This window comes from Tamandua tetradactyla, chromosome 16, assembly GCF_023851605.1.
Source record: "Tamandua tetradactyla isolate mTamTet1 chromosome 16, mTamTet1.pri, whole genome shotgun sequence".
Lineage (NCBI taxonomy): Eukaryota > Metazoa > Chordata > Mammalia > Pilosa > Myrmecophagidae > Tamandua > Tamandua tetradactyla.
In genome coordinates, this window is record NC_135342.1 from 33,786,369 (window position 1) to 33,806,363 (window position 19,995).

The 19,995-nt window shown below is 41.5% G+C and overlaps 1 protein-coding gene across 1 annotated transcript in view; it reads right to left on the bottom strand.

Moving 5' to 3' along the window:
* Positions 1-19,995, bottom strand: part of GPATCH1 (G-patch domain containing 1) — a 77,821-nt gene that overhangs the window by 42,458 nt on the left and 15,368 nt on the right. Inside the window, exons 6-9 of the mRNA XM_077132241.1 lie at positions 8,026-8,084; positions 7,406-7,648; positions 6,356-6,503; positions 3,980-4,059 (exon numbers count right to left, since the gene is read on the bottom strand). Of these exons, the coding sequence (XP_076988356.1) occupies positions 3,980-4,059; positions 6,356-6,503; positions 7,406-7,648; positions 8,026-8,084 (530 nt within the window). The remainder of the gene's footprint in view (positions 1-3,979; positions 4,060-6,355; positions 6,504-7,405; positions 7,649-8,025; positions 8,085-19,995) is intronic.

Below are 19,995 nucleotides of genomic sequence, written 5' to 3' on the forward strand. Positions count from 1 at the left end.
TGATTCCCAGGGGTGTGGACCTTCCTGGCAACATGGGACAGAAATCCTAGAATGAGCTGGGACTCAGCATCAAAGGATTGAGAAAACCTTCTCGACCAAAAGGGGGAAGAGCAAAATGAGACAAAATAAAGTATCAATGGCTGAGAGATTCCAAACAGAGTCGAGAGGCTATCCTGGAGGTTATTCTTATGCATTAAATAGAAACCAACTTGTTAGTCAAGGTGTAATGGAGAGGCTGGAGGGAACTGCCTGAAAATTTACAGCTGTGTTGCAGTAGCCATGTTTCTTGAAGATGATTTGTATAATGATATAGCTTCCACAATGTGACTGTGTGATTGTGAAAACCTTGTGTCTGATGCTGCTTTTATCTACCCTATCAACAGATGAGTAGAACATATGGAATAAAAATAAATAATAAGGGGAACAAATGTGAAATAAATTTAGTAGATTGAAATGCTAGTGATCAATGAAAGGGAGGGGTAAGGGGTATGGTATGTATGAATGTTTCCCTGTTGTCTTTTCATTTCTTTTTCTGAATGATGCAAATGTTCTAAGAGAGGATCATGATGATGAATAAATATGCAAATATGTGATAATATTGTGAATTACTGAATATATATGTAGAACAGAATGATCATAAGTTAAGAATGTTTGTGTTTGTTGTTATATATTTTTTTTAATATAAAAATTAAAAAAAAGAAAATTATGCTTGACTTAACCAAGAAACCTCTGAGTGGTGTTAACCCTGCTCCTTCCCAGGCTACCATTCAGCCAGTTTTTGCGTTTGGACAGCCTGTCCAGATATCCTGCCTGTATCCATTATGGATCTGGAGGATCACCAGAACCATGCTGTTCCAATGGTCATATATTTTTACTGTCACTTCTACAGAGATGCTAATATGCGTGTTTAATATGATAACAACTATAAAGGGATTAACGGTCAACACTGTACATTGGCCCACAGGCAGAGATGGCCCACACTAAATCAGGAAATTCAGAAAAAGTGTAATTCAAAATTAAGAAAAAGAAAACAATGATTTGCATAAGTTATGTTTTAAATTTAGCATTCATTGTTTAATTATGTTTTAGTTCCAAATTGAAATTTCACTGTTTTTTTTTTTGGCATGGGCAGGCATTGGGAATCGAACCCGGGTATCCAGCATGGCAGGTGAAAATTTTGCCACTGAGCCGCGGTCACACTGTCCTTCACTCTCTGCTTTTTCATCCAAGATATTTCTAATTCAAAAGTTGACAATGAAATTAAAACTTATTTAGGAAATACAGGTACTTTTAATACTGAATGGCATTAAGGGTGGCAGAACAGATACGTTAAAGGAAATTATTAGGTACTTTCAAATAACTGTGAAAAGACCCTAACTAATGAATACACTTTATGGTCTCCCTGTTCTTTTTAATTTTTTGCATGGGCAGGTACCGGGAATCGAATCTGGGTCTCTGGGATGGCAGGAAAGAACTCTGCCTGCTGAGCCACCATGGCCCACCCAATTCTTAGATTTTTACACCACCTGAAAGCAAGAGTTGAATCAACCCTGAACTCTAACCAGAGAAGCATCCTCTGTGACTGCAGTTCTCCATGCTGGCTGCACACTGGACATGGCTGGGGAGTTTTAACAATAATTGATGCTTGCATCCCACCTCCAGAGGGTCTGATAGCACTGTATTTCCCCAAGCTCCCACGCAGTTGTAACGTGCAGCCTGGGTTGAGGACCTGGCCCTCTGAAAGTCCATGAGAGACTGGTATTATCATTAGGAAATCTGGCCAGCACGGATGGTCCCTGCTTAGGCATGGAATGCAGATGAAGATGTCCTCAGGTGGGATTCTCTACAATTCTTTTTGCTAAAAATAGCAATTGTTCTTCCTCTACCTACCTCATTTTTTTTCTTCACAGCCCTCACTACCTTCTCTCAAACAGACTCCCAAATCAGCTGCCAAACATTCTCATATTACAACTACAAAAAAAAAAAAAAAAAAAAAAAAAAGAGGGACATAACAGAAAGGAGGGGTAAGGACATGGCTCTTCTTTATATCCTCTGTTAGGTTCAAAGTATTTCTATTCCCATGTAAAGTCACTGTTCTGTTTTGCCTCTAGAGCCAGACGTTGGGTTTTAGCCACAGATTTAGAAACCTTATATATCTGTAAAAGGTTAGGTGAACCCAGCATCCTTGGAGTCATTCCTACCCACAACTCTATCCAGCATGCAGCAGCCTCAGGAAGCCCTGGCCCTGATTTCTGGTTTTCCTATTAGGGCACTTTACCCCACTACAATGCATTCACCTGTCTGGCGCCCTTCCTGGAAGGGCGCTACATCAGGGCCAGAACTTACTCCTATTTTCCTCAAATCCCTGAACTGAGCAAGCACTTCTCAGCCTTTTTAAGCTATACTCCTTTTCAACATGTAAAAACTTCACATTCTCCTTTAACTTTAATTTGACATTTCCAGTAATAACAGTCCCTTACCCAGTTCCTTCCTAAATATTTTATATGTATTAATTCATTTAGAACTCCCAACAACTCTATGAGGTAATGCCATTATTAATCCCATTTGAAAGATGAGAACTTGAAGCAAAGACAGGGTAAGGAGCATGCCCCAAGTTACCTAGCCAGTAAGAGATCGTGGCCATCTGCTGCCTGTGCCCTGCGCCAGCAGGATATGCTGCCTGCTTCACAACACATTCACTATCACTATTCTCATCAAAGCCACTGAGTATGAGTTTTTAGGCTGTACTGCCCCCTGGGGGAAGGCCAGGGGGCCTTAGCAGTCTTTACCAAATGTTTGTTAAATAAAAACTAAAAAGCTCATTTAAGCATGGAAAGATCTGAAAAAGGAATATCAACAAGGCAAACAATCAGGCAGCTCTACTGAGCTACCCAGGACCCACAATAACTCCTGGGTATATGCTATGATAGCTGCACCGTGAGCAGGTGGCTCCAGTGACCTGCTCTGTTAAAGGAAGGACACCCACCTGGCTGGGGCAGTCTTTGGTCTAAGAGCAGATTTTCACATGTGGCTAAAACAAATCTTCCAAAACAAAATCATCTGGAAATGTGCGAGGAGTTCTCCCCACAACTCAACTGCGCACACACAGCTTCTCAACTTTCTGCTCCTCCCGGACAAAGCATCAGGAACCTTGCTTGCACTAGCTATTTCATAGCATTGGGAAGGAGTCAGAATTGATTACAGCTTTTTAAAAGGTTTCTATTTTTTTTTAAAAAAAGTTACATTGTCCGTGGAATTATATCAGTTTTATTCTGCCATCTATTTCTAATGTATTTCATTTTTAAGGGAAACAACCACTCTTTAAACATTGGATTTAAAGTTTAGCAATGAGATGGTTTGAATTCAATGTGGCTACTAACTGACATTTCTAACGTAGAACATGTTTTCCTGGACAATCACTAGTAAGCAAGCTACTGCTTTATGAAAATAGAATTTACCTATCTTTTCCATTTTATCATAATAACAGACTATATAGCGGCAAACATTTTAAGCATTAAATCAATAATGGAAAAGAAAAAAAAAAGGTTCTCAAACCACCAGCTTGTTTCTATGCCAGATAAGCCCTGAAACCCAGAAGCACCAGTCTCTCCAAGAACATCAACTAGTTGCTCCCACTACCCCATAATGCTGACACTCCTTTTCAACATGAAGAAGTTAGAACTGTCACTGCCCAAATATTCCGGAAGTTTGGGAGAAGGATTAACTGAGGGGGAGGAGTAGTAACAGTGAAGATAGGATTTAACAAATCATTATAACTACCAAATCACTATATTGATATTTCATGTTAGTCTCTTGTGTATTTGAACAGCTAGAAGGAAATACCTGAAATATGGAACAGTAACCCATACCATACTTTGAAATTTGCTACTTGTCAAACTGTACTTTGAAATTTATCACTTTTCTGTATATATGTTATATTTCACAATAAAAAGCATTTAAAAAAAGAAAGATCTCTTACTTTTTTGGAAGATAAAGGTTTAGAAGCCAAGGAAAATCCATCCAAAATTTTGCCAATGTATCGAAGATCTTTCTCTGATTCTACAAAATGATGTCATTGATTAATTCCAGAGGCAGAGAAGATTAGAATAAGACAATAGACGTCAGAAGCTTTATATCTCCAAGAACAAAAATACGACATGTCATACAATATCATTCAAAGATAGCAGCAAGGGGAGGAAAGAATGACACGTCAAATGCTCACACCTCTGTTGACTCAGGGACAGGAGGCCCAGCCCACACCACCCCCAGGAAACCGATTAGGCTGCCAGGACACAAGACTTTGGCCCTACCAAACAAGTACCTCAACCTTGTATCGACAGAAAGTGCCTTAGGTCCTAAGCTAAGGAGCACCAAGAAATATACAAATGCTGTGGAGTAAGAAGTCTCAAGAAAAATAGTCAAAAGGACAGGTATGAATAAAATAATAGTCATAACTGCAAAAGAGTCCTTTCTAAAACTGGGTAAAAAAAACCACTGGGAGACTACCTACCAATTCCCTTAGCAACTATTCAAATAAGGTACGAAAAGCAAAAAAAAAAAATAATAAAAAAATAAAAAAGATTGGAAAAAAAAAAGCAATAAAACCAGGTCATCCTGGAATCTAATCTTAGTACTAATTAAAAGGAACTTTTTGTCTTTTTCACAAACGAAATTCTCTTTTTTTAAAAAAATTTTTAAAAAAAATATGACAAGAAAAAAACACAAACATTCTTAACATATGGTCATTCCATTCTACATATATAATCAGTAATTCACAATATCATCACATAGTTGCATATTCATCATCATGATCATTTTCACAAATGAAATTCTGACAAGAGATAAAGATCACAAATTCTGGAAACTGAATGATGGTGCCCTCTGACTGAAGTCAGGATTTTCCCTGGTCATGCAGATCAGAGTCCCCTTGAATCAGAGTTTCCAAGGGTTTAATGAATCTAATGGCTGTATCAAATATTCATATGCACAAATTACATTTTCTGTGACCAAAAAGCCCCTTCTGCCTGATAACCATGTGCACTCACACAAGCGTGTTTGGTCCTAGACAAGGCACTGCTGCCACCTGCCAGGAGAGGCAGGGCTGAGATTTTCAGCAGCTGATAAGCAAACGTCATCATGTGACTACCTTTCCCCACAAGATGATTCATGGTACCTTAGCTCATGCTTAACTTTTGTATCAGCTTCTGAAAATTCCTAAAATTTTGTAGTGTAATTTGGAATTCACTTCATATTCTTGGAATTTTGTATTCTTTGAAAACTTAACAGTTTCACTTCTATGAAATTATTCTGAAGAAGTCTGAAGAAATAACAATTGTACATAAAGAATATTTGTTATAGCCCTATTGCTCGCAGCAAAAAATAGGAACAATGTAAGGATTTTCTACTGAATATTGTTTTGTACCTGTTTTTTCTCACCTACCAATGTAAAACAAACATCATTTTGAGGGTGATACATTTATATATTCTTCTACAATACTGAGATTATTTCAATAGGTATATTTTATATGTAATTTTTTTTTACAAGAGTTAGATCAAACTTATCAGACTATAGCTAAAAATGTCAAAACAGATTATTTCCCATCAGCTCAAACCTCCCAAACTTTATTTAGGTTGTAAATTTTATTATAACCACAAGAATAGTAGCTGCCATTTATTCAGGCTTTGAGGCAGGTACTGTGCCAAACACCAAGCCATGTCACTTAGTTCTCATAACATTAACTCAAGTAGATTTTATCCTCACTTTAAAAATGAGGACTCTGATGTCCAGAGAGGTTACAAGTCTTGCCCAAGGTTATGCAGCTGGACAGAAATATTACTTAGACCCATAGAAGCTAAATTGCCATGGACTCTGACTTGAAATTCAGGTTGTGTTAGGAACTGACCTGAAATTCAGTAAGAGCAGGGACTCAAGTAAGGAGAGACGCTGGGCATCAGGCTCCCCCTTGCTGCAGGCTCTCAGTGTATCTACTGCCGGATCCCCACACCTGGCCTCTGAACTGTTGCTGGAATTGGCCTACTTTGGCTACCTGCCCAGTTCCTAGAGCTCTGAGTGCTTCCCTCTGACCCACTCCCAGCTCTGACCTGCAACACTAGCACCTGTCCACACACTGGCTGCTTCCCTCCACCGCAGGCCTCTCCCTCTACCCCACCTTGGCCCCATTTTGATAGTTCACTTTGGCCTTGACCTAGTCAAAGCATTACTTCGATTTCCTACACTGGACTGCTCTTGACCCTGCATCTTTCACTGCAATCACCTACTCCATGGAGGCTGACACTCCAGCTTCAATCCTGCAATCCCTTTACTCTCCCATCAGCTGTAGGTCTATGGAATTACCTTTCTGGCTTTTATACTGCCTGGGCGCTGTCCAACCATATAATCCATCTCCAGGTTCCTCATCCTTCAAAATGGTGTCATACTTGGATAGCGCTTCTGTGGCATAGATATCATCATCCTCTTCTTCCAGCGCACCTACACCGAAAGCCTTCAGGGAAAAGGTTTCAAACTGAGCAATTACAGGTTTTAGGGGATGTCTACATCGAAGAATAAAGCTATTTTAAGGATCCAATTGAATAGACTCCTTGGATTCTCATTCAGGAATACCAAGAAGAGAAGTGAAAGGTAGGCCAACATTAACACACAGACTCAAGTCTCTTGAAAAACAGGACCAGAAGGGAATGCCAAGCTTTTAGCACTGGAGCTGGCCTCTGGTTGTAAAGCAGCCTTAGGGTCCTAGCACAAGAAGAGGAATGGAGGACCTGCCCAGGCAACAGTGAGACCAGGGCAAAAAAGGCACCTCCCAAAAGAGAGAGGCAGAGATGCTCATCAGTTGGTAGGGGTCAGTACTGGCGACAACTTGAGGGCTGATGACCACTGCTAGTCTAACAGCAGCTATACAAGCTCTTGATCTTCTGTGGAGAGAGGTCTCCAACAAGTAAAAGTTGTTAAAAGGGTTGCTAAAAGTATAGAAAAGAAAAGGTAATAATGAAATGAAGTACGAATTCATCTTCTAAATGCATTTTAAGAAAGAACCTCTGAATCAATCTGACAGAACTTTCAATCAGTAAAAGCTCCCCATCTCTCCAAAGGAAGAAGTCCCCTGAACAAAAATTAGGGGTGGTTTTCTGCTCAGCCCATGTGGTAAAGTAGTTCTCACTTTTAGGAATGTACTAACTCCACCAAAAACACTAGGTCCTGGGTCATAGGAGAACAGTATTAAAATAAGGAAGGCATATGCCTCACATGTCTTCAGATAAGATCCTTAGAAAATATAACCCCTTCAAAGTCTTCATTTATTCAGTGAATAAGTGCCATGAGGCACATTTAATATGAATATGAGACTCATTTTTCAATGGTCCCACATTTACAAAATAGAAACACTTTTACCTGGCCTGATATTCCCAATTTTCTTCCTTTATTGAGTCCGATGTCTCCAATAAGATTGTTGGCCCTTTCAGAACCCTCACCAAAAAGATTAAAATGTTCTCCTGAAGCTCCAAATAATGCTTGCTGGGGATCCAGGCCCTTGTAAGCCAATCCATGTACATTATCCTTAGGTGTAAAATCCACAGGTGTAACATCTTTGGGTGCAAAGGTAACATTATCTGGCACGTAATCATCATCTTCATCCTATTTCCAATATTTAAAATGGAATTAGGGTGAGTCATTGCATGCTGCAAAGTAAGCCTGTGAAATGCTATTTTAATCAATGATTAATTCCAAATGGAATAATTATCAAACTTTCATTACACTATTACAAATGATTAAATCAAATCCCTGCACAAATGATAATAACACAAACCACTCCATTTTAAGGATATGAACATCTGAACTTGGGATAGGTATGGTGCTGGCATGTTGCTGAATACATTTTCTGACATAATGAGAACAGTATTAGAATACGGGTATTGTCTGATTTCTAAAACTGTTTCCGACCCTAAAATTTCATAATCATAAAGTATCAGTTGCTATGAAACAAATTGAAAACCAGTCATCCCATACAATACCTCAGAGCCTTCAGAGCCTCCAGGGGGTAATGCACAGCCATAGATTTTCACTCCAGGATCTATAAAGGACATTTTGAAGGCATTAGTCCTGAGCTACTGAAAAGACAGAAACCCAACTCACTGACTCTTCAGAAGTACATGCCCAAGTATGACTGTGCTTGTAAAAGGGGCTATAGCTTTAGGTTCAGAGGACTATCACTCTGAAATTGCTTTCCACCAGCCTCTGCTCCACGCATACTCTGGCAATAAAGTACTCAGTGAGTAACCTCTACTGCCCCAGCACAATGGAGAACCCAAAAGAAATGATCACTGCCCTCAAAGAGTCCACAGTCTGGCTGAGGAGACCAGGAACAAGAAATAAATAGGAAACAATGATGTTAAACTATAGAATGGTTACTATTTTCCACTAACAACTTAGCAAAACGATTTTTTTAAAGTTTTGGGAAACAAGAATTTTCATACACTGCTGGTGGGAATATAAACTAGTCCAATCCTTCTGGAAAGCTATCATGCATTGCACATAAAAAGGCTTAAAAAAAAAAGTACATCCCTAGACTCAACAATTTTGAGAAACATATAGCCATTAAAAAGTATGCTGTACTGGCTCTCTGTCCCTCCTCATCCAACAGAGAGCCGCATCTTCTTGTACAGTGTTGACTGTACCCCTGAGACGTGATGATGAAGGTCAGAGCAAATAGATTTGGCCATATTGGGTGCCTGGTCACAAAGTCTGCTTTTAATGTGGGCAAAGTGGAGGCAGTCACCATGGAGGACCCGTTCATCGATCTCAGTTGCATGGTCTGCATTTTCCAGCATGATTCCACCCATGGCAAGTTCAAAGGCACTATCAAGGCTAAAAACAGGAAACTTATTATCAATGGGAAGCCCATTTCTATCTTCCAGAAGCAAGATCCCACTGGCACTGAATATGTTGTAGAGTCCACTGGTGTCTTCACCACCTTGGAGAAAGCTGGGACACCCTGGAAGAGTGGAGCCAAAAGAATCATCTCTTCCCCCATGTTCATTATGGGTATGAACCATAAGAAGTATTACAATTCCCTCAAGATTGTTGGCAATGCCTCCTGAACCACTAACTGTCTGTCCCCATGAGCAATGGCATCCATGACAACTCTGGCATCATGAAGTGACTCATGACCACAGTCCATGCCATCAACGCCACCCAGAAGACTATGGATGGCCCCTCCAGGAAACTGTGGTATGACAGCCATGGGGCTGCCCAATATATCATCCCTGCATCTACTGACACTGCCAAGGCAGTAGGCAAGGTTAGTCCTGAGCTGAATGGGAAGCCACTGGTATGACCTTCTGTGTTCCCACCCCCAATGTGTCACGAACGTAACCTAACATCTGAAGAAGGTGACCAAATATGATGACATGAAGAAGGTGATTAAGCAGGTGTCAGAGGACCCCCTAAAGGGCTTCCTGGGCTACACTAAGGACCAGGTTGACTCCTGCAATTTTAACAGTGACACCACTCGTCCACATTTTTTTTTCTTTTTTTTGGGGGGCAAGAAAATAATTTATTCATGATTTTGTAAGAACAGGTGTCTAGCTGAACACAAAATGATGGCTGGCGCACCAAACAACAGAACGCCAAGACAGTTATACCTGTACCTGACCCAAAGTCCCTTCCCTGTTTCTCTGCTGATCGGATATTCCAGAGGATACAGCCTATCTGGGAAATCTAACTAATTTGTACTTCCTGCTAAAGGTTCCCCCTTTGATTATGTTTTACATTTTTAATGACCCTGGTGCCAGTTCTAAGCTTGCATCAGAGGCCCTCCCTTTTCCTGCCTGCGTCACCTTTGTGAAAGCTAAATTTAAAGTCTGATTCTTACAAAACCCCTCCCTTTCTTTTTAAACCTTTAGTTTCACATTTTAATCTCTTCTTCAAACCTGATAAGAGCCTTTTACACTTTTCATCCTAGGTGTCTTCCTCTTTAAGAAGGCCTTGTGAGTATTTGAACTAACCCTTAGGTACCTGGATAATGCAGCGCTTAAGAACCGTGAGTACCCCAGCTATGACTGTTAAAGAAGTTAGCACAGACAGTGCCACAATTTCTAGTCCCCAAACCTGTTTTCTAACCATTATGTGAGAGAGTCATTAATGCTTGAATTTTTCAGATAAGGCCCTCAGACCTTGTAAAGCTTTGATGATAGTTCTATTTGGGGCTATATTATTGGGGATAAATGTACAACAACTACCCCCAACGCCTTCCTTTTTGGTTAACTGTTCTAGTTTGCTAGCTGCTGGAATGTAACACACCAGAGATGAATTGGCTTTTAATAAAAGGGAATTTATTTAGTTAACGTATAGTTCTTCAGAGGAAAGGCAGCTAAATTTCAACTGAGGTTCTTTCTTATGTGGGAAGGCACAGGGTGATCTCTACTGGCCTTCTCTCCAGGCCTCTGGGTTCCAACAACTTGCCCCAGAGTGATTTCCTTCTGTATCTCCAAAGGCCTGGGGTGAGTTGCGAGTGCTGAGATGAGGCATGCTGAGCTACTTTGGCTGTGCTATGTTGAGCACTCTCATTTAAACACAAGCCAACTAAATCAAACATCATTCATTGCAGCAGGCACACCTCTTAGCCAAATGCAGATGTAATCAGGAATAGATGAGGGTCACATGCCACTGGCTCATGTCCACAGCAAAAGAACTAGACACCTTCACCACGCCAACTTGACACCTGAACCTAACCACCACATGTCTACCCCTTGTCAACTTGGCAATTATACTCATTACTTTAAACAATATTAAACTGCAAAAAATTCTCTTCTACCTGTGGACCTATGAATCTCAAAACAAGTTACCAGTGCCAATATGCAAAGGAGGGACAGTCACAGGATCCACAGGCAGAAATTGGAAGGAAAACCTGCAGGGCAAACATCACTGGATTTCAAAGTCTGAAAGTCATTTAAGAAGTGGCAGTCCCACCCTTTCCAAGGGCCTATGTAGTGGCCCGCCTCTTTCCAAATCAACCTTGGGAGACAGTGAGGAGACTACCTTTTTCTCAGCTCCACCCTGTCCAGGCATCGGGGCCACACCTGGGCTCTCTGCCATTTCTGGGGCACACGCTCAACGCCTCCATCTTGGGGCAGCCAGGCTCTCCCCAGTCCCCAAGGAGTGTGCTGTACCTTCTCTAAGACCTGAGGCAGCACAATTCTTCCACTGCAACGAGGTGGGAGACTCATCCTCTCCATGTATATGGGTGGGTCCACTCTCCTGGCCAAGGTTTCTTGGCTTCAGACCCAAACTTCCATGGTTCTCACTCTGCAAATTCCAATTTGTCCCTTTTGTGTCTCCCTTTGTCCAGATTGACAGTGGTTCTGTTTACACCAGTCTCTTCAAGCACTCCAGGACTTCTCCATCATTCTCTTCTCAGTTCCTCCAAAATCTTCCCCTTATCCATCCAAAAAACCATTCCAACATATCTGGTATCTGCAAACCACAGCAGCATCCCACTTCTTAGGTACCAAATCTGTTCTAGTTTGCTAGTTGCCGGAATGCAACACACCAGAGATGGATTGGCTTTTAATAAAAGGGATTTATTCAGTTAACATATAATTCTTCAGAGGAAAGGCAGCTAACTTTCAACTGAGGTTCTTTCTTATGTGGAAGGCACAGGGCAAGCTCTGCTGGGCTTCTCTCCAGGCCTCTGGGTTCCAAACTTTCCCTGGGGTGATTTCTTTCTGCATCTCCAAAGGCCTGGGCTGAGCTGTGAGTGTTGAAATGAGGTATGCTTTGGCTGTGCTACGTTGAGCACTCTCATTTAAACACCAGCCAGTTAAATCAAACATCATTCATTGCAGCAGGCATGCTGTTAGCCGACTGCAGATGTAATCAGGAACAGATGAGGTTCACATGCCATTGGCTCATGTCCACAGCAATAGAACTAGATACCTTCACCAAGCCAAGCGGACACCTGAACCTAACCACCACACTAACATTATGTTTAGGGCCATCCTAATTTCCTAGGTCATTCAGCTAGTAGTATCCAACTGTTTTGCTATTTCTTTAACTGCATCCTTTTCTGATTAATCCAATCCACATTTCTGTTGACTGTGATCCACCAGAATGACTCAAATCCTACAGGTATTTGGTTTTTAGCCTTAAACTTATTTGGGATTTCCCTTGGCACCCCTATACTGTCTAAATCAACTTGATCCTTCTTCTTTTCAAATGTCAGGGTGAATGAAATGGCCAATTGGACCAGAGCACGGGCCCCCTTTCACTTCTTGGGCAAAACTGGTCTAAGATGCCATTTTCACAATGCCACCAAGACCTGCTTATGGTGTGGTGAAACTGGAGAAATTGCCAGTACTATCCTCAGTCACAACCCATGCTGAGGTATGCAAGACCACGGTCCCAAGGTTCTGGAATTCTTCTTTCTGTCTAGATAGAAAGGCAGAGTGGTTTCCTAAACTAAGGCGAGAAGCCAGTATGGTCTTGACCTTTTCGCTCCTGACTGGAGGGAAAACAGAGGACAACATACTATAATTCTTACCAGGAGTAGTATTCTGAAAAAGGAGTACCATGCACTTGAACTCCTTTTCATGTCCCTCCATACCCACTGGGAAGGGAACGACAAGAACAGGGGGTTGGCCTGTTGTGTAAGCATAACAGTTGATTTTGTATAGATTCTGGACTATATATTTGATTCATTCCACCTAGGCATTTGTATCTTTGCACCTGTCCCTACCCTTACTGTTTGCTCTAATTCTTCTGTCCTATCCTCCCTGACAACTTTGGGATTATTTTGTATTAGGGAACTAACCTCTAGCTCAGTGTTTTTAGGTGTTATTGAAGGACCAATTGAAAAGTGCATTATTGGTGTTGGGGAGAAGGCCTGCATCCAGAATCTTCCCAGAGACTCCCCTCCAGTAATTCCTTACTAGTTCTGGACACAGGTACCCATTTCCCCAACTTAATCACTGTTGACTCATTAAATTTCTATGGTCCACCACTTGGCAAGCATTAAACTACACAGTTCAGGGCTCTAAACCTTCAGCTACACTCGTCAGGAACTTGACAGGACTTACTGCATCCCCAATTTGGAGCATTATGACTAGTATAGTTATTTTCATTTTTAAATTAGGCCTCAGATCCCTCATCTGTCCTTTAACCAGGCTCACTATTAATTATGTTAAGTTAAAATACAGACTCCAAAATCCCCCAAATCCAAAAATCCCCTTTATCCCCTGTGCTGATTTGAAAGGATGTATGTACCCTAGAAAAGCCATGTTTTAATCAAAATCCCATTTTGTAAAGGCAGAATAATCTCTATTCGATACTGTATACTTGAATCTGTAATTAGATCATCCCCCCGGAGATGTAACTCAATCAAGAATGGTTGTTAAACTGGATTAGGTGGAGACGTGTCTCCACCCATTTGGGTGGGTCCTGATTAGTTTACTGGACTCCTATAAAAGAGGAAACATTTTGGAGAATGAGAGAGATTTCTGAGAGAGCAGAGAATGACATAGGTACGAAAAGCACAGAGTCCACCAGCCAGCGACCTTTGGAGATGAAGAAGAAAAATGCCTCCCGGGTAGCTTCATGAAACAGGAAGCCAGGAGAGAAAGCTAGCAGATGACACTGTGTTCGCCACATGACTTTCCAGATGAGCAAGAAACCCTGACTGTGTTCACCATGTGCCTTCTCACTTGAGAAAGAAACCCTGAACTTCATCGGCCTTCTTTAACTAAGGTATCTGTCCCTGGATGCCTTAGATTGGACATTTCTATAGACTTTTTTTTAATTGGGACATTTTCTCAGCCTTAGAACTGTAAACTAGCAACTTATTAAACTCCCCTTTTTAAAAGCTGTTCTGTTTCTGGTATATTGCATTCCAGCGGCTAGCAAACTAGAACATCCCCCAACTATCGTCTTTTCAACATTAATTTTTAAAGAGTTCAAAGCCGGACTTATTTCCCAGGAATCAAACTTCTTGTCTGGCTCAGGTACTGGACTTTTCACTCAGTTATAGTGGATCCAGCCCTTCTCTGCCATTCAGATGGCTGTCTCAGTTGTCAACAGAATTTGATAGAGTTTTTCCCAGGATGGTTGGAGTTTGGACTCTTTCCAAGATTTGATGAGGATCCAACTACTGGGCTGGTATTGATGGACAGCAAATTCAAGAGGTGTGGTCTGGGCCAGCAAGCCTTGGTGCCTGCCATCCAGGAGGACCCATCTCCTCTGAATGTCTGGGCTTGCTCCCAATTGTTCCAGTTCCTTTACTTCCTTCTCAGAAAATACAGGGACCTCAAATTCTCTTGGTCCATGAACAGGGTTGACTGCTGACTGTGAGGCAGCCCTTCCTCTTTCTTGTCCACAATCAGTGGATCCAAGCATCCGGTCTTGGGTCTTTCTGGCTATCAGAAGCAGGCCCCCAGCGGTGGAGTTTGAGACTGCTTAATCAGTGGGGTGTGCCTTCCCACCATCCTCCCTGGGGGTCCTCCTCCAAAGCCTCGGATCCTGGATGAGCCCCTAAAGTTGTTAGAAAGAATGCTGTACCTGAAGGAGAACAAATGCTCATCCGATTGTGGAGGAGAAAAGGATTTATTCATGATCTTGCAAAAACAGGCACCTAGCTGAACACAAAATGGTGGCTGGAGCACCTCTCAGTTTTGATGCTGTAGCTGACAATGCTCTCAATGACTACTTTGTCTAGCTCATTTCCTAGTATGACAATGAATTTGGCTACTGCAAAGAATGGCAAAAATTATGGTCCACACAACCTCTAAGGAATAAGAGTCTCCTGGACCACCAGCCCTAGCAATAGCACAAAAGGAAGAGAGAGACAGTCAGCTTCTGGGGAGTCCTTACCCCCACTCAATCCCCCAACACTGAGAATCTCCCACCCTCCACAATTCTCATTCCAGACCCCCTGAGGAAGGGGAAGAGAGCCCTACTTTGTCATGAGCCACCAATAAGGTACACTGTACTCAGCCCCCCCAAAAAATACTGGATTAAGGTATTTACATAAATGAATATCCTTGTTCTTAGGAAATATACATAGAAATATTAAATGTTCAAGGAGCATGATGTACACAACTTACTCTCAAATGTTCAGAAATAGATGATGGATGGATGGATGGATGGATGGATGGATGGATGGATGGATGGACGAAAGAATGATATGGCAAATGAAGAAAATGTTTAAATTGGTGGATTTGGGTATCTGGGGAGGCAGAATTTTGGATTTCTCAATATGGGTTTTGTATTTTTTACAACTGTCCTTTAAGTTTGAAATTATTTTAAAATAAAAACTTCAAGAAAATAAAAAGTATGCTGCATTATTCACAATAGCTAAAAGGTGGAAACTCAAAAGTCCATCAACGAATGTATAAACAAAATGTGGTAATCCATACAATGGAATATAATTCGGCCATAAAAAGGAATGAAGTTCTGATATATGCAATTACACGGATAAACATTATACTAAGTGAAATAAGCCAGGCATAAAAGGCCAAATATTGAATAACCAAATTCACAGAGACAGAAAGTAGATCTCAGAGGCTACCAGGGACTGGAAAAAGGGAGGTATGGTTCATTATTGCTTAATGGGTACAGAGTTTCTATTTGAAGTGATCAATAAGTTTTGGTGATGGAAGATGGTAATGGTGGCATAACATTTAAATGTAATTAATGCCACTGAACTGTACATTTTAAAAGAATAAATTGGCAAATTTTATGTTATATATGTTACCACAATAAAAACTGTTTTAAAAGGTATACTGTAGTTTTTCTCCGCTGGCGTTCCCGCCGCCATCTAGCCCTCCTCTTCCTCTTTCTCCACCAGCGCTCCCGCCTCCATCTAGCCCTCCTCTTCCCCCTTTTCCGCCGGCGTTCCCGCCGCCATCTACCCCTCCTCTTCCTCTTTCTCCGCCGGCGCTCCCACCACCATCCAGCCCTCCTCTTCCTCTTTCTCTGCCGGCACTCCCGCCACCATCTAGCCCTCCTCTTCCTCTTTCTCTGCCGGTGGCACTCCCGCTGCCATCCTGCCCTTCTCTTTCCCCTTCTGCTCCGGTGGCACTCCATCTGCCATCTTATCCTTCCCTTTCTCCTCCTACTCCAGCGGCTCTCCAACCACCACCGGCTCCTCCGCCACCGTCCTCGACAGCCTTGCCACCCTCACCTTTCCTCCTCCAGAACAGCTACTAGGAGAGTAGAAACGATACAGAACAGCTCTCAGAGCCACGACAGAGATAAAAAAGACAGCGTACCCCATCCTGGAACGGCTGACTGTCTGGGAGAACCAGCTCCAGTGAGATCGTCGAGGGGCGCGGGCTTTCCCGGGCGGGGCAGCAAGCGGCCAGAGTCCCTCCCTTCCTCCTTCCCGGGCCAGCTGGCAGAATTGGGCAGGCGGTCCCCTCAAGCGGCGGCGGTTGGCGCCCCCACCATGCGAGGCCCCCCGGACTAACTGAGAGAATTGGATCAGAAATCCCCAGGCCACGGAGAATGGTGACCGGGGGGGTCCCTTCCAAACACGTGACTCCCCGGTCCAGGTGGGAACGATGCACTCTCCCGGGCTGCGGCGGCTGGTACCCTTCCACCACGCTTGGCGCCCCGGGCCGACTAGGAAATTCGGACGGGCGCTCTCCCGGGCTGCAGCGGCCGGCGACGCTCCCCGCGTTCAGAGTCCCGGGCCGGCTGGCACTCTTCCAAGCCGCTTCGGCTGGCGAACCTCCCGCACAGTGAGAGTTTTCGACAGTTAAAGGACCCACAGCACCTTTTACTGGTGGGACCCGCAGACAAACGTGTGCCACGAGCGCCAACTACTGGGCAGGATAAGAAAAACAGAACCCAGAGATTTCACAGAAAAATCTTTCAACCTGTTGGGTCCAACACCTAGGGAAATCTGACTAAATGACCAGACGCCAGCAGAAGATAAAGGATCACGCTCAGAAAATTGAAAATATGGCCCAGTCAAAGGAACAGACCAATAGTTCAAATGAGATACAGGAGCTGAGACAACTAATGCTGAATATACGAATAGAAATGGAAAATCTCTTCAAAAACGAAACCGATAAATTGAGGGAGGACATGAAGAAGACATGGGCTGAACATAAAGAAGAAACAGAAAAACTGAAAAAACAAATCACAGAGCTTACGGAAGTGAAGGATAAAGTCGAAAAGATGGAAAAAACAATGGATACCTACAATGATAGATTTAAAGAGACAGAAGATAGAATTAGTGATTTGGAGGATGGAACATCTGAATTCCAAAAACAAACAGAAACTATCGGGAAAACAATGGAAAAATTTGAACAGGGCATCAGGGAACTCAAGGACAATATGAAGCGCACAAATATACGTGTTGTGGGTGTCCCAGAAGGAGAAGAGAAGGGAAAAGGAGGAGAAAAACTAATGGAAGAAATTATCACTGAAAATTTCCCAACTCTTATGAAAGACCTAAAATTACAGATCCAAGAAGTGCAGCGCACCCCAAAGAGATTAGACCCAAATAGGCATTCTACAAGACACTTACTAGTTAGAATGTCAGAGGTCAAAGAGAAAGAGAGGATCTTGAAAGCAGCAAGAGAAAAACAATCCATCACATACAAGGGAAACCCAATAAGACTACGTGTAGATTTCTCAGCAGAAACCATGGAAGCTAGAAGACAGTGGGATGATATATTTAAATTACTAAAAGAGAAAAACTGCCAACCAAGACTCCTATATCCAGCAAAATTGTCCTTCAAAAATGAGGGAGAAATTAAAACATTCTCAGACAAAAAGTCACTGAGAGAATTTGTGACCAAGAGACCAGCTCTGCAAGAAATACTAAAGGAAGCAGTAGAGTCAGATATGAAAAGACAGAAGAGAGAGGTATGGAGAAGAGTGTAGAAAGAAGCAAAGTCAGATATGATATATATAATACAAAAGGCAAAATGGTAGAGGAAAATATCATCCAAACAGTAATAACACTAAATGTTAATGGACTGAATTCCCCAATCAAAAGACACAGACTGGCAGAATGGATTAAAAAACAGGGTCCTTCTATATGCTGTCTACAGGAAACACATCTTAGACCCAACGATAAACATAGGTTGAAAGTGAAAGGTTGGGAAAAGATATTTCATGCAAATAACAACCAGAAAAGAGCAGGAGTGGCTATACTAATATCCAACAAATTAGACTTCAAATGTAAAACAGTTAAAAGAGACAAAGAAGGATACTATCTACTAATAAAAGGAACAATTAAACAAGAAGACATAACAATCATAAATATTTATGCACCGAACCAGAATGCCCCAAAATACGTGAGGAATACACTGCAAACACTGAAAAGGGAAATAGACACATATACCATAATAGTTGGAGACTTCAATTCCCCACTCTCATCAATGGACAGAACATCTAGACAGAGGATCAATAAAGAAACAGAGAATCTGAATATTACTATAAATGAGCTAGACTTAACAGACATTTATAGGACATTACATCCCACAACAGCAGGATACAGCTTTTTCTCAAGTGCTCATGGATCATTCTCAAAGATAGACCATATGCTGGGTCACAAAGCAAGTCTTAACAAATTTAAAAAGATTGAAATCATATACAACACTTTCTCGGATCATAAAGGAATGAAGTTGGAAATCAATAATAGGCGGAGTGCCAGAAAATTCACAAATACGTGGAGGCTCAACAACACACTCTTAAACAACAAGTGGGTCAAAGAAGAAATTGCAAGAGAAATTAGTAAATACCTCGAGGCAAATGAAAATGAAAACATAACATATCAAAACTTATGGGACACAGCAAAGGCAGTGCTAAGAGGGAAATTTATTGCCCTAAATGCCTATATCAGAAAAGAAGAAAAGGCAAAAATGCAGGAATTAACTGTCCACTTGGAAGAACGGGAGAAAGAACAGCAAACTAATCCCAAAGCAAGCAAAAGGAAAGAAACAACAAAGATTAGAGCAGAAATAAATGAAATTAAAAACATGAAAACAATAGAGAAAATCAATAAGACCAGAAGTTGGTTCTATGAGAAAATCAGTAAGACTGATGGGCCCTTATCAAGATTGACAAAAAGAAGAAGAGAGAGGATGCAAATAAATAAGATCAGAAATGGAAGAGGAGACATAACTACTGACCTCACAGAAATAAAGGAGGTAATAACAGGATACTATGAACAACTTTACGCTAATAAATACAACAATTTAGATGAAATGGACGGGTTCCTGGAAAGACATGAACAACCAACTTTGACTCAAGAAGACATAGATGACCTCAACAAACCAATCACAAGTAAAGAAATTGAATTAGTCATTCAAAAGCTTCCTAAAAAGAAAAGTCCAGGACCAGATGGCTTCACATGTGAATTCTATCAAACATTCCAGAAAGAATTAGTACCAACTCTCCTCAAACTCTTCAAAAAAATCAAAGTGGAGGGAAAACTACCTAATTCATTCTATGAAGCCAACATCACTCTCATACCAAAACTAGGCAAAGATATTGCAAAAAAAGAAAACTACAGACCGATCTCTCTAATGAATACAGATGCAAAAATCCTCAATAAAATTCTAGCAAATCGTATCCAACAACACATTAAAAGAATTATACATCATGACCAAGTAGGATTCATCCCAGGTATGCAAGGATGGTTCAACATAAGAAAATCAATTAATGTAATACACCACATCAACAAATCAAAGCAGAAAAATCACATGATCATCTCAATTGATGCAGAGAAGGCATGTGACAAGATTCAACATCCTTTCCGGTTGAAAACACTTCAAAAGATAGGAATACAAGGGAACTTTCTTAAAATGATAGAGGGAATATATGAAAAACCCACAGCTAATATCATCCTCAATGGGGAAAAATCGAAAACTTTCCACCTAAGATCAGGAACAAGACAAGGATGTCCACTATCACCACTATTATTCAACATTGTGTTGGAGGTTCTAGCCAGAGCAATTAGACAAGAAAAAGAAATA